Source organism: Girardinichthys multiradiatus, chromosome 2 (genome assembly GCF_021462225.1).
Source record: "Girardinichthys multiradiatus isolate DD_20200921_A chromosome 2, DD_fGirMul_XY1, whole genome shotgun sequence".
Classification (NCBI taxonomy): Eukaryota; Metazoa; Chordata; class Actinopteri; order Cyprinodontiformes; family Goodeidae; genus Girardinichthys; species Girardinichthys multiradiatus.
In genome coordinates, this window is record NC_061795.1 from 5,017,610 (window position 1) to 5,033,172 (window position 15,563).

Genomic DNA, 15,563 nt, shown 5'->3' on the forward strand with positions numbered 1-15,563 from the left:
AATATCATATTTTAAGGGCAACTGGTTTGGCATGGCTACTTTTGCTTTAACATTTTCAATTGTCTTTCTTTATTTTAGTCTAACTGCTGCATTGTTAGAAATCTTTAAATATCCCATAAAAAAACAGTAATAATTAATTGGTGGTACTTTAGCTCCTAATAGGGCTCTGGGTCAATTCACCCCTTTTTAGAGGTAACTGTATCTCAGTGGGAGAGAATAGTTGTGTTGGAATTTGAAAATTGGGCGTTCGATTCCAGTTTCTCCTTCTACATGTTGATATGCCCTGGGGCAAGGCACTTAACCTCAAGTTGCTGATCTGCATATCGGTGTATTAATGTGTATATTTGTGAGTGAGATTAGGTGAATGTAGCTCTAGTATAAAGCGCTTTGATTGGTCTGTATGACTGGAAAAGCACTAAATAAATCCAGTCTATTTACCATTTATAATTAGGGTACCAACTGGCTTCATCCCTTCCTATTTTTATTTACTTCCAGCAAACAAACCATTTTATACTGATTTGCTTAACTGTAGCTTGTAAGTTTTTTTCTTTCTGTAGTTGACAAGTTGAAAAGAAGAAATAATCATAAAAAAAAACATAAAAGAAAATCAAATTTCTCATATAATTTACTTTATATTAAACCCCGTTTCTTTTGACTGTGGTTCGGATCCCAGTATAGACTAGATAATTTTTATGAAATTAGACAGATTATGACCCCTAATTAAATGACTAAGTGTGCCCCTTCCTACTGATAGATAATATTTATTAGATTAACACATATCCTTACTGTCCAGACTATGAGTAGATTATAGAAAATTACCTTATGGGTTGTTAAAGCAGCTCAGAGTGACGAAAGATCCTCTCCATTTCCAAAATATGCAGGTACAAAGGGAGTTCCACTGTTTTTAGTGAATTTGGATCATAATCATCTGCAGTTTCTCAGCAAACAAATAAAGACATGAACCCAGTCTGCAGAAAAGATTAATAAAAACACATCTGGAAAGAATAACTTACAGAATATTTTGTCATAGCTTATTATTATCTTCTGTCTATAACTTCTCATCTTCACAAACAAAAACATGTTCCAATGTCAGCCCTGCCTTAGAAAACATTTTCATGTCCATGTGATATATCAGCTATGGAAAACACCTTCCCTTCCAGGGACTGAGAGGCAGCACCTACACAAAGTTGGTTGGTGAATGCATAACAGAGCAATAAATCCATTCAGGCAGAGAATGAAAAGGAGAATGTGTTGTTGAATTAAATCATTGAGTGTGTTCCTTTGAAGCAGACATTATACTCCAGACCTTAGAGTTATTAGTCCTGAGTGTTTGATGTTTTCTGGTAGAATAATTCTATGGAAAATGACATCTCCAGCTGTACAAAAGTGCAATAGAAAAATACATTTGGGAGACTGTAAAATAGCTCTAAATTAGCTCATTAAAATTGTTTGAATCTAAATCATGCGGACAATTTGGTATAAGTAATATCCAATATGGGTTTGATTCTAACCACGTTTACTATGTAACAAATCCTGCCTAAACACTTTAATTAGAGTTGATTGGAAGATGTGTGTTAGGTCAACTGTTGTGTACAGTGAGGAGGTAGCAAGGCTGATTTGTTGTATGTTTCGATTTGTTGTATTTTCAATGAAAAAGTCAGTAAAAATGAAGAATTGCTGTAAGACTGGTTGAGTAAGGTCTTATGTTGGAGCAAGGATTTATCTCTTAGCGAGAACACTAATGAGATAAAGCTAAATTAGTTTCTTAACCTTATAAGGTAGTTGTTGCCAGTTAACAACTCCTCTTGGCTGTGGTTGTTGGAGAAAGGTTTTGCAGGCCACGTTGTTTAGATTTTCTGCCTTAATCACATATCAGTTTTTTAACAACTGAGACAAACCATATGACTTTATTAAAGATTGGAGGGCAGCCATGGGCGTCCTGACTGAACTGTGACCATGCAGCCTATATGCAACAAACTGTGGCACAGTGTGAATTTGTACACCTTTCCATCAGAACCAGCTTTAAGTTCTTCAGCATTTTGAGCTACCGAGGTTCATCTGTTGGATCGGACCACCATTCATTCCCAAAGTGCATCAATGAGTTGTGGCTTTTGATTGACAGGCCTACTGACCACCAAATACACGGATCTACAAATTGTCACTAATCTGTAGCTCTGTAATCTGGAAGCAAAAAATGAAAACCGAACGTTATGCTTAATGTGGTTTAATATGAAAATAAAGAAATAAAGTTAAGTGAAGGATGTGACTGTCAATAGTTTAAGGAATACACCATGAACTCACTAATTAACTATGAAACGACTTGTGTTTAATGCAGAAAGTGAAAAAGTGGGTTGTGTAAATGGGATCCTAATAGGTCTGTTGTGGTTTGTTGCAGATGATCTTAACTAGAAGTGTGCCCTGAATCTACCTAGAGCCATGAACAAACTTCTATTGTAAAAATATCTGTTGAAACCTGCAGTTTCGGCTTGGCTTTAAATGGTATTTGTATACAGCCGATATTAACCCTTGAGCACTTGTGAAGCTCTTTGGTTCAGCATAACTGGAGGCCTGTCCTATCATAACTGAGCTAGACGCGCTTGTTGTGTCTGCTCGGCTCCTCGCCGCGCTGCTTTCCCAACGGGGCGGGGTGGCGCTCACTCCGGCGCACAGCTCACCGCCGTCGGCTGCTCTTCCCACACCGTCTGTCCGCCTCTGCTTCGACAAACATGGGTGTAGAGAAGGAAAAGCTGGACACCAGCATAATTATGGACGAAGATGAGTTTAACAGATCCATAGAGCCTATTCTGTCGAAAAAAGGGAAGGTGTATCCAGCTGCGCAGGATCGGGATCCAAACGAGATCAACACGCATCTGAAGGTAAAGTCTGTGCATGGTGACAATTCTTTAAAATGAAAACTTATGGCTATATCACTCATATTATTACATTTTGTTATTGTGAGGCACACTGTGAGGCTGGTAATCAGTTCTATTAATACCTGGAAGTCGCTGCCTGTGCTTTAATCCATCATCTCTTAACTATTTTCTGTCTCTTGGTGTTTGTCGCTCATTTTTAAAGGGCTAATCGCTTGGCCCATTTTGACTTTAGCTCCGACGTTTGATGAGGCCTCATGCAGAACTTTATGTGAGAGCCTAATTCAGTAATTCAAATCCAAAACAAAACTGGAATATTACATAAGTACATTACCCACATATGTACTGTGATATGCTGTATATATCAGGTGCTTATTTCTGTTAATGTAGATCATTGGCGCCCAATAAGGGTTTCCAGAAAATCCAATTGTTAATGAAAACCAATAAAATTGATTTTTATACACAAATTTCAGCCTAGTGAAAAATGTATCCATGTACTCTACAGTATATGTTCTCAGTATTTGGTCAGGTAACTTTGGCATGAATTACTGCAATAAGGATGCTTGGGAGACAATCAGCTTGTGGTCTTTTTAAGGTGTTAAAGAAGTCCAGTCCAATCAACCAATAAACCACCTGCAGCTACTTTGGCAGTGTGGGCAGGAGCGAAGTTCTGCTGCAAAATTAAATCACCATCTTCATAAAGCCTGTCAGAAGAGGGAAGCATGATGTTCTCTAACATTTTCTCCTACCTAGGACCTTTTTCTACTACACGTTTTCCTTCCACTAAACTTTCCATAAAAGCTGAACTGCCAGCATCTTTATCAATGACTTTTTTTGTGCATTACCCTTCTTGTGGAGGGAGTCTATAAATATTAGACAAACAACTGTCAAGTGAGCATGTTCCCCATGATTGTGTATAATATTACAAATATGTAGTAAAAATCTTTTTGTTTGTTTATTATGTAATATTTTGATATTCAGAGAAACTTAATTCCAGGCTTTGATGAGTTGTGAGCCATGATCCTCAAAATTAACAAAAATAAGCATTTACTTTTAAAAATTATTGACTGAAATAAATAACATGTTCAACAATAATAATGTATTGACACATATTTTTCAAATTGTGGAAATTGTAAGAAATACATTTAAAAAAATTGTTTTCTAAAACGATTCATATTCACTTTTCAGAAATGGTCGAAGACGATATAAAAAATATCCTTATACTTAATACAACAATGAAATGTAGCGTTGTATGTAGTTTTTGTAAGAATTCATGTGCTGTTGGAAGCCCCCGCGGGGTTGGGCGCTCTAAGCTGGGGTTTAGTTTGCTTAGTCCTTGGTCCAGCTCTGACTTTTGTAATCCGACAGGTGAGTTTCGAGGATGTCATCGGCGAGCCAATTTCCACCCATAGCTTCGACAAGGTGTGGATAGGAAGTCACGCCACCTTTGAGCTGGTCAAGTTCTTCTTCTACCGCCTACTGACCACACTGCTGGCTGTGCCCATGGCTTTCATACTTGGGCTCATTTTTGGAGTTCTCAGCTGTGCCCATATCTGGTAAGGTGAAGTTCCTCTGCTAGGTTCATCATCTTGCACTGTTCCTTCTCAGAGTTAGAACACCTTTCAGTTCACTGACAAAAGCAATGCCATAAAAACAAAGAATAAAATGCCAGTAATAGTTGTGTATCCCCACCCAAAAGACATATAGCTTAGATGCATTTATTTCAGATCTAGGCCAAATTCCCACGTTGGAACCCTACAGATTTGGTCAGATGGTTAGATTTTTTTAGAGGTTTACTTGAACCATTCTTTTTCCTGGTTGGAATGATTATACTTCACACTGCCTCAATCTTTTTTGAAATGGTGCACATGTTTGAATTTATTGTAAACATTGTCTAAGTCAAACCTCGTTCAAATAAATACATAAATTCGCCTTAAAATATTCAAAAGTTTCTAAAATGTTTTTACTTGAAAAGGCCTAATATCTCCTTGTTAGTTATCATAATTCACTGCAGCTGGTTGATTCTTTGTCAATACTGCTTCGATTGACCAAGAACAATAATAGCATGCAATGAACTTAATGAAGACCTAAGAGTGATAATTGTTGATTTACACAAGTTAATCAAGTCTTTGGATTTTTTTCTATAGCTCCAGATTCCCCAGTTGAACAATTGTACTTAAGTACAACTTAGTTTATCACTTTGCCGAGGTCTGGAAGAAAACCCAAACGGTTGCTCTTAAATAAAGAGAAATATACTAGGAGGTTCTGGAACAAACCAAAAACAACCAAGGCTCAAGACAGCCATAAACTAGATACTGCTGGGACATCAGTTTTACTGTCTACAGAGAGACTAGTTTCATATAACCCTGGACTGAGAAGAACTCTCTGCCCCACAATCAACAACTTCAAATGCAACTAAAGATTCCAGCTTCCAAATGCCTTTTGGAAAAAAGGTTTGTAATTAGACCAGACAAAGACTGAGCTATCTGGCCGCAACGATAAGAAGTATGTCTGAAAGAGATCCTTTTAAACTTGAAAACACTGTATGAGCTGTGAAACATGACTGTGGTAGCATCATGATGTGGGCCTGTATTATTGTCAGAGGTACAGGTGCATTGCACAAAGTGTACAAAACTATGGTTTACATCAAATCAACTGTTAGTCAGTTAAATGTCGGACAATATTTTTGTGTATCTATGTGAAGTAGAAAAATATCTGCCCATAAATTCAAAGAGTAAATCCAATACTTGTTTTTAAAACTCATAAGAGCTGTATAATATATGTATAATTATTTTACCTTGAAAAAAGGATGATTAAAAGAAATCATTGCAAGCCCAATTTAATGAATTTCATGCCTATCGTTAGTGTATGTAAACTTCTCGCCATGACTATATAAAAACAGTATAAGATAAGAAACTCTTTTTAGTTCTTTAGAAAAAAACATGGATGCAATATTTTTGACATCACGTGCACTGCAGCAATGAAGGGCTTTCTCTAAATTTTGGTTTTCTACTTTTTATTTGTTTAATTATGTCATGGTTACATAATATATAATACGTAGTATGCAATAAGCTGACCCAGGTGCTTGGCAGTTTAACCAACCTGATGGAACAACATTTGAAATCCACATACAAGCACAGAATGGAAACTTGGAGGAATGTTGAGCTCCACTAGTAGGGAAGGAAAAAAAAAGGCCTGTTTGCTCCACCAGACAGATGGCATTTCAGCTGCAATTAAAGCACATTTTCAGACTCCAGTGGAACATTCTATTTTGCACATAGAGCACTGCAAAGAAACGTTTGAATGACCTCCCAGCTAAATGAGGGTGCGAGTTGAGGAAGTTGTTAACCTGCGTGTTGCCACCCAGCTCAGCCATCTTGTGTTGGGGTTTACCCCAGTGGATGAGAGGGTCGCATCCCTGCGCCTTCGGGTTGGGGAAATATCTCTGACTGTTGTTTCAGCCTACAGGCCGAGCGATAGTGCGGAGTACCTGGCCTTCTTGTTCTCCCTGTCGGGGGTGCTGCATAGTGGCCCTTCCGGGGACTCCATTATTCTGCTGGGGGACTTCAACCCCCACGTGGGAACGACAGTGACACCTGTTTCATTTCTTTAAACAATTTATTATATTAAAACAAATTCACATTACAGGTTATTGCAACTCCAGTTGCTGTCTCATTAGTGTTTTTCGCAGTTTATTTCTAGTTCCTGCCAGCTTTGTTTCTCCGTCTTGTGAAGATTTCGGTCCATTTAGGTTAAGGAAAGGTGATTTTGAAAAGCCGACAACATTTCTTCGATATGAGTGGTTTTTGACAGTTTGAACTTAGACATGGAATTTAGATATTACTATTATAATACATCATAAGCAACAACATAGCATAATCCAGAAAACATGTAATCTGATCTCCCATTTAATTTGAATTAATGATTTTATTTGTTTAATTTAAATGACCAGAACTAAGATTTTATCCATCTTATTATTATAACCTTGCTGTCTTGGTCACAGATGCGCCAGCAAGAGGTGCACCAACAATTTGTCCTCTTTTGAACTCTGGTATGTCACTCATAATGTTGTGTGCATTTCAATATTTTGAGTAAAACTGTGCTCTTACCCTGCTAATTGAACCTTCGCACTCTGCTCTTACTGGTGCAATCAATGAAGACTGGCTACCCGTCTGGTCCAATTTAGCCATGAAACCTCCCACACTAAAATGACAGGTGTTTCAGTTTCATTGTTCAACCCCTGTATATAAACGACTCCTTGTCTGCAGGTATTATTTGGCCCTCATCCTCACCACTTGGGTAAGGCTTTTTCTTTGTAGGGAAGAAGGATGGTTCCTTACATCCTTGTATTGATTATAGGGGTTTAAATCAAATCACCGTTAAGAATAAGTACCCACTTTCCTCTCCTCACCTCAACTTTCGAACTGGTTTATGGTGCCACTATATTCTCTAAGTTAGATCTTCGTAATGCTTACCATCTGGTCAGGATCCGCCAGGGGGATGAGTGGAAGATGGCTTTAAAGACGCCGTTAGGCCATTTTGAATACTTGGTTATGCCCTTTGGACTATGTAATGCTCCTGCTGTGTTCCAGGCTCTAGTCAACGACGTACTCAGAGACTTTTTGAAAATTTTTGTTTTCGTACACTTGGATGACATACTGATCTACTCGAAGGATGTTCAGGAGCACCGCAGGCACGTTCACCAAGTACTGCAGCGCCTGTTGGAGAACCGCTTGTTCGTTAAACCCGAGAAGTGTGAGTTTCATCAGTCTTCCATCTCATTTCTGGGCTACATCCTTCAGGGTGGACAGATAAGTTCAGATCCAAAGAAAATTAAGGCAGTACTGGAATGGCCGGTGCCTGACTCTTGCAAATCATTACAGCATTTTTTGGGTTTTGCAAATTTTTACAGATGTTTCATAAAGGATTATTGTCTCATTGCTGCACCTCTGACTGCACTAACTTCCTCTAAGTCCTCATTTTCCTGGTCATCTGAAGCCAAAGAGGCTTTTCAAACCCTCAAAGAAAGGTTCTCCCATGCCCCCATCCGGATTCATCAAGATAGTTCATCCTGGAGGTCGACACCTCTGACATTGGAGTCGGAGCGGTGTTATCACATAACTCAGAAGATGGGAGACTTCATCCTTGTGCTTTTTTTCCCACAGGTTCAGTAATACAGAGAGAAACTATGACGAGGGTGACAGAAAACTGCTAGGAATTAAACTGGCTCTTGGGGAGTGGCGCCATTGGCTTGAGGGGGCTGAGCATCCCATTCAAGTCTGGACTGATCATAAGAACTTGGCCTACCTACAGTCAGCTAAAAGACTTAACCCACGCCAGTCTCAGTGGTCTTTATTTGTGTCTCGTTTTTACTTATGCATTTCTTTCAGACCTAAGAATACCAAGCCGGATGCCCTCTCCAGACAGTTTACTATTGATGATTCTGAGAAGGAACCTGCTGCCATCATGCCAACCAGTTGGACGATTGGAGCACTCAGGTAGGAGATGGAGGACACTGTTCTTAGGGCCCAACAACAAGAAGCTGACCCCTGGCAATGGACCGCCAAACTGCATCTATGTTCCATCAAACATTTTCTGCCCATCCTGGTGTTAGTAGAACTATTGCTCTAGTTCAAAGGAGGTTTTGGTGGCCCTCGCTGCATAAAGATGTGAAAGAGTTTGTGCAGGCTTGTGCAATTTGTGCTAGAAATAAGTCCAGTAACCAGTCACCCGGAGGTCTTCTCCAACCCCTCAGCATCCCAAATCGACCTTGGTCTCACATAGCATTGGATTTCGTTCCTAGACTTCCCATTCCTCAGGTATGACAACAGTTCTCACAATTGTGGACCGTTTTTCTAAGGCATGTCAACTCATTCCCCTCAGGAAGCTTCTGTCAGCCCTACAGACAGCCAAACTACTCACTAAATATGTGTTTCGTCTGCCTGGTATCCCTCAGGACATCCTATCCGACCGAGGCCCACAGTTCATCTCGCAGGTTTGGAAACAGTTTTGTTTAGCTCTAGGAGCTAAGGTTTCTTTGTCCTCAGGTTATCACCCTCAGTCTAATGGTCAAACCGAAAGATTAAATCAGCAGCTGGAGTCCACCTTACAATGTTTCACATCCACAGACCCCTCAGATTGGTGCTCATACCTACCTTGAGTTGAGTATGCATTAAATTAACACAATTCTTCAGCTACTGGACGTTCACCTTTTGAAGCTTCCCTTGGTTATCAGCCACCCCTGTTTGCTGCAGACGAAAAGGATATCACGGTTTCATCTGTCCACCAACATGTCCGCCGCTGCAAATCCATCTTGGACTCGACTATCCAGACCTTGCACCGCACTGCTGACCAAAACAAATGTGTCGCTGATCGGAAACGTAGGCCTGCACATGAATACCAGCCTGGACAGAAGGTATGGTTGTCAGCACATGATATACCCCTTAAATTCATGTCTAGGAAGCTTTCGCCTCGTTTCATCGGTCCCTATGAGATTGAAACTGTGATTATTCCCTCTGCTGTTCGCCTTCGTTTACCTGCTAGTCTTCGCATTGATCCTACATTCCACGTATCTCAGATAAAGCCAGTGGTCTCCAGTGACTCGTAGCTGGCAGTAGCTACGAGCAGTTGCTCCAAGCTCACACTGAACAGCACCTAAAGAAACTTCTACAAACCTGGATCCTGAATGCCTCTTCCCCTGGTGACCTGACGACATCTATTTAGTAAGCTGTTTTCTTAATTGCATTAATTCCTTGTTCTTAGTTCGACATTATTCAGTTCCCTATTTTCACCAGTTCTCTTCCCTTCTTTCCATACAGTTGGAGAATCATCCGTTACATTCCCAATTACCTTTGTCACAATAAACATCTTCTACATATTCTGTTCTCCGGAGTGTTCTCTGTATGTGGGTCAGATCTATTGTAAACAAAATGACATATCTAAATCCTATATTTTTCCAATCAGTGAAGTGGTCCACAACATATCTAAACGATACCAAGCCAAACTCACTAAAACACTCTTCAAAGTTGTTACTCGGGGATGAAGATCCATAGCAAACAATTTTTAGTTGGTTTACTCCACCACTAGTAAAAATGACAGACTAGTTGCTCCACTTGCTCCACTGTTCATGTGTCAACCATCCACATCACAGTAGAGCTTCATTGAAAGAATACATGGACGACAGTGCATGCTGCGGTAGGTAGTACAAATAAAATGATCCAAATTTTTTCCATTTATCACAAAATCAGGTTTTGAAAGGGAACAGGTCCAACACAGAAACCTAGGCATCGGTTTCCCAAGCAACATTCTCCAGCTCATTCTACAGGATCCAAAAGCATTCCCAGGCCATATGGGAATAATAGAATCATGCCCATAAAATTTGTGTCCAAATAAATTTAAGGATGCAGAAACAATAAAGTGTATATGAAGTGGTGCCCCCTTTGTTGAAAGCGTCTGGAAAATGACTTCTGACTTAGCCTTAACACATTTGTCTACTCAGATGTAGCCAGCAGGTTGCAACATTTTCAGTTAAGAAAAGCCACTATGCTCGAACCTGTTATCTCCAACTGGAGTATGAGGCATTGTTGACCCAGCTAAACCAAAGGTTGAGATGCTTTCTTGTATGCTTTGCTGTAGAACCCTCTAGATCAGATGTTTTTAGGTCATATTTTGAGTCTCAGGCAGTTTCAGGCATCTTCCAAATGATTTTCTTGGAAGAGAAGTCTCTGACCAACCAACACCTTCTCATTAGACATTTGTATAGAGCTCAATTTGAAAAATCCTATTTATTAGCTGCAGTTGTTCTTAAACATTCCCTTTTTGACTTTGTCTCTTCAGGTTGGTGATGCCAATGATCCAGAGCTTCATGATGCTCCTGCCTTCAGCGCAGAAAATATGGAGGAGTCTGATGGACATTCTCATAACACCGCTGTTCCACAGCCTGGGAAAATGTTTGTCCTCCATTCAGGTTCAGATGACAGAAAGTGATGCAGACACCCCTCTGTCCCCAGGAAGAAGATACCTTCTTTAGGAGAGAGTAGAGTGGTTGGAAAAGGTTAAATAGGAGGATATATGAACTCTTAAAAAGTAAAATATGAAATGCAGAAAATGTTTAGTTAAATATAGTCAATCATTGGGAAAAAGTAGTTAGATTATGGCCACAAGACTTCATATTGCAATAGCAGACTCTGTTCTGTAGAGAGACGGGCATCAGGGTTAGAGACTGGGTCAGAGAAAGTTAGAGAATAGTGTTGTGAATTGGCGCTATATAAATAAACTGAATTGAATTAAATTTGTACTACCTAAATATAAATATAGTATTGATAGCATTTACTTGGTTTTATTTTGATTTACACCAAAGTGTTCTGGTCATTGTTTCTCTGAAGTGGATTTGGGTGAAGTCTTGATGACTAGATAGTAAGGGTGTAATAAGATCTCTTGGCACAAGATGTTATGATAATGAAATTCTACCATATTTCTTGTGTAAAAGAAGACCGTCTCAATAAGTACTATCCAGTTGCTGATATCATGTGACTTTGTCTGGTGTAAGTGTAAGCTATTGCTAAGAGCCTTGGACATGAAGGTCAGAAGGCTATGTTTGAGACTCCTACTTTGAAGTTAGAAAAGACATGGTTTTTGAGTTGTTGCCCTGTTGTTTTGAAGGAGTTACCTAACAAAGACAGGCTGTTTGGACTGATGACACTTACTTACAAAAGCAGTGAAAAAGCATCTACTACTTTTGACTTGTGTGGCAGCCTTTGCTGTTAGTAAGCATTTTGAGAATACCGCAACTGATGAATTATCAGCCATCGACATCTGCTTTGGAGTTTCCAAAACTAAAGGGCTGTTTGGTCCTCTACAGTTCAAAATGTATTTGCATTGACAGCAACATAGTAGTATATAAGATGAACAAATTAGTCAATGGGCTAACTGTTAGCCATTATCGACGCTAAAGTTAAATGTTTTTGCTTATGAAATGCTTCTGAAAACCCCATTTAAAAATGTTTTGGATAAGGGTCAGACAGGATAGATGTATCTTAAATGATCAGCAAAATATAAACAATTTGTGTTATTTTATGGTTAATAATCATTTATGTTTGATATGACTAGGAGCTTATGAGCACTGCCCAGAATGCAGTTGTGCTTTCAATTGTGACCAAAAAATTCTTGTCATTCCATTTCTGTTCAAGCATAACTTGCTGACATATTAATACCTGTTAATAAAGTATTTCTACTCTATAAATATATATAAGTTGTATATATTGCAAACTATTCAACTAGAAGTTGTAATGAGCTGAATGAAAGAAGGCATTATATGACAGTACTTTATCTGACTAAAGCTAAGATGCAGCATTTTGCACATATGCAGGCATATACTAACATATCTACTGTGTTGAATTCACATTACGGTTACAATAATGTTGGGCTTCTACTTTTATTTGGGATTTATTGTTATTTCAAAAAGCTTCCGGAGCTCTTCTGAGAAGAGAATATAGTGTGTTTATGATTGACACACACCTACAGAAGTGAACTGCTGTGGAATTAGAGTTAATACAGCACATTACATGAAAGAAAGCTAAAAAGCAGGAATAGCTCGACCTTGCTGCTTCTTCTATATGGTGCTTATACTCTGGATGAACACCAGCTACTTGGCCATTGTAAGGCTGCCTCACTCATATTGCAATTTTTCATCACAATCTTTTAGAACATAACTGAATTGCAGCATATTAAAAAAACCTCTATGAGTATAAAATAAATCATAACACGGTTTTGCTCGTAATGATAGCCAAAAAGCTAGGTTATTTTCCACATCCCTGAGGTTCTATGCACCCCTCTTGAAGGCTTATTCATTAGCAGCATGAATGTCCTACCATATACACTCACATTTGAACCATATCTTGGGTCATGACCTGGTCTGACTCTGTCAGACTGAGGACCAGCTAGATCAACATGCAGTCCTAGCACAACTCTACTTCCATGATGGTGTTGTATCCTTGGCAAGAGTTTGGTGTGGCTAGCCATGGTTTGAATTCTCAACCACTAGGCCTCCCTGGTGTTTTGCAGCATATTGGGTCCCACCAGGACCTCAATATGCTGCCATTCTGTTAAACTAACCCAAAACATAAGAATGCTTTGTGTATGTTCAAAGCCCCCCCCAAGAATATCACACTCCTTAATTAGTAATGGGAGTCCGTTACATTCTTATTACATCACAGAAGACCTTTTAACGACCATGCAACAACCATCCATGGTCTGACTGATTTTTACATTGTAGCATGCTCTTCATCCTGTGTAAAGGCACCCTGCAACATCTAGGAGACACTAAGCAAACTGATCTCTCAAACTGCTTCATGCATTACTATTATTATTATCAGCAAATTAGACATGTTAGTTTAGTTTTTCTGTTTGTGGTTGTTGCAGGCCAGAAGATCATGTTTTTATTATTTTTACCTGTACTGGATAATAAATGAGATGATGCTTGTTTTTTTCTGTGCAAACTTGAGTTTAGCTTTTTAGGTCTCTTAAATAATTTATAGGCAGGGTTCTATGATGATTGGGGTAGACAGGTTTTTTTTCTCCATAGCCATACCATGTGGCAACAATGCATCTAGATGTAAAATTTATGAATCCAACTTGATAATAAAATTATTTATTTGTTTTTGTTTTATTTTAAAAATGTTTTTGACTTGATTTACTCTCATAATAGGAAATCAGTATAACAGGAATAAATGAAATCATGTGTAAGTTATTAAAAAGTAAGGATTTTTCTTCCCCCTTGAGGAAATTGTTCTCTGTGTGGTTTGTGGTTTTTGTCACAGGAGTTGAGAGTGGTTGAATTAAGCAGCTTAGTGCCAGAAAGTTCTTGCAAATCATTTTGCTGATATTTCCTACGACATTTCCTTCACACAAATGCACTGTGGGTTAATGGAACATCTCCTGAGGCTTCACTGTCGGACCTGCAGGTCTGCACAACATTTTCACTTAGGTTGCTGCGAGAACCTGACCCCAACCGAAGGGGTTTGTGGTAAACATTAATTCTGGTATAAAAATGTCTGCCGTTACCTTCCTTGATCAGCTTTGAGTGTGTGTCTGTAACACATTGTTTCATTGTTATTTAATAAAAAGTGCAGATCCAAAGTTCTCACTGTAACAAATACAGTAGGGGAAAGTACACAATGTGCTTTCTGAAAGTGGATAATTGCAGGCGAAAGAACTCAAATGATGTCAGAACTGCATACCAACATTAATTGTCACCGTCTTCAGTTTGGTTTTGAAAACAGTGGCAACGACAAAACTGTGCAGCTTTAATTTTGCTCCTTTTGTTCATTTTAGGATTATTTAGGGAAAGTCCAAAGGCGCACACTGTGTTTGGTGATTCACAAATATGTGCTAGGCAGGTGGAGCCTTTTAATGCACACAGTGACCTCTGACCCTTACCTACGAACTGCAATGCACATTTTAAAATTTAACTCCTGTTGCTTTTGGAAAGGAGATGGGTATTTACTGTGACTGCTTAATGTCTAATGCTAAAATAGCCATTCAATCTTTATATTATGAAAAAAATGTACATCCAGCCCAACCCTGTCCAGTGACAACAACATATATTCAATTAAATGGCCTCTATTTGTGTTCCAGTGGCTTAAACTTGGTTTAATGTCTGTCTGGCTTTTAACTTTTAGCCATTACAATGATATTCACTCAATCAATTCACATCAATCGCTTGATGTTACACACAGGTGATTGTGTATGCTGTTACTATGACAACAGTACAGCACTGAATAACAAACACTCACAGGGCACTTTATTAGGTATACTTCTTCAATTGCTTGTTAACACAAATAATGAATGGCTGCCTTATACGTGGACAAGGTCTCCTCCCTTTTTGTTGACCTCCAGTCACCAGTAGGATTTACTGTCAGACGCCAAGGAAACTGTCTGTAACACTATTGCTTCTATCACTGATGGTCTCTGGATTGCTCATTGCAAACCAAATCATTTACATACACATGTGATCTGCAACACAATTGCATCTGAATTGGATGATTCCTTTTTTTTTAGTATGTCTAATGCATTCATATGCATGTTTTTTGTCATCCAGTGTATTTGACAAGAAGATTATTAAATTCTTCCAGCAGTTCCAACAGCTCAGCGTGGCTTAAATCAAATTCAAAGTTGACTATATTTTAAGGTTGCTATAAATTCTTTTAAAAACTCTCTTCTTTGGTCTGATGTTGTCCTGTCTCTTCCTGGATTGTGGCATTTCTCCTGTGTGACTGTTTAGGATTCCTAGAGATTCTGTGTCTCTTTCACCAACATAGATAATTATTTCTAACCATGGCTGTGGTCAAATGAGCACCTGATGACAGATTGCATGGCTTTATGTGTTTGCAACCTAATCAAAGTATTGCCATTATAAAGGAACCTTTGATGTAGGACCTTTGTGATCACACAGCTGTTTACCCTAGAACCCGAGAACAGCTAGCTATTTAAAAACCAGTTTTGTCAGTGTTCTGAGTGACATTTATGTGTCCTGTCATAAACTAAAACTGCTGTGCGTGAAAGTTCCCACAGATTATCAATTCAAAACTTACTCTCTGATGCTGTAGGGGACAGACGCCTGAGGAGAATTCACACACACTGCACCCCTACTCTTCACAGTGTTTTTGCATTTTAGCATGCAAAGCTCACCTGAAA

General features: G+C 38.9%; 1 protein-coding gene across 1 annotated transcript; it reads left to right on the forward strand.

Moving 5' to 3' along the window:
- The first annotated feature begins 2,627 nt into the window (after positions 1 to 2,627).
- Positions 2,628 to 13,653, forward strand: cav2 (caveolin 2). Its single transcript, XM_047381518.1, has 3 exons — positions 2,628 to 2,876; positions 4,239 to 4,426; positions 10,707 to 13,653. Exons 1-3 carry the CDS (start codon positions 2,727 to 2,729, stop codon positions 10,897 to 10,899), a joined length of 531 nt encoding a protein of 176 aa, XP_047237474.1. The 5' UTR covers positions 2,628 to 2,726; the 3' UTR covers positions 10,900 to 13,653.
- The last annotated feature ends 1,910 nt before the right edge of the window (positions 13,654 to 15,563 follow it).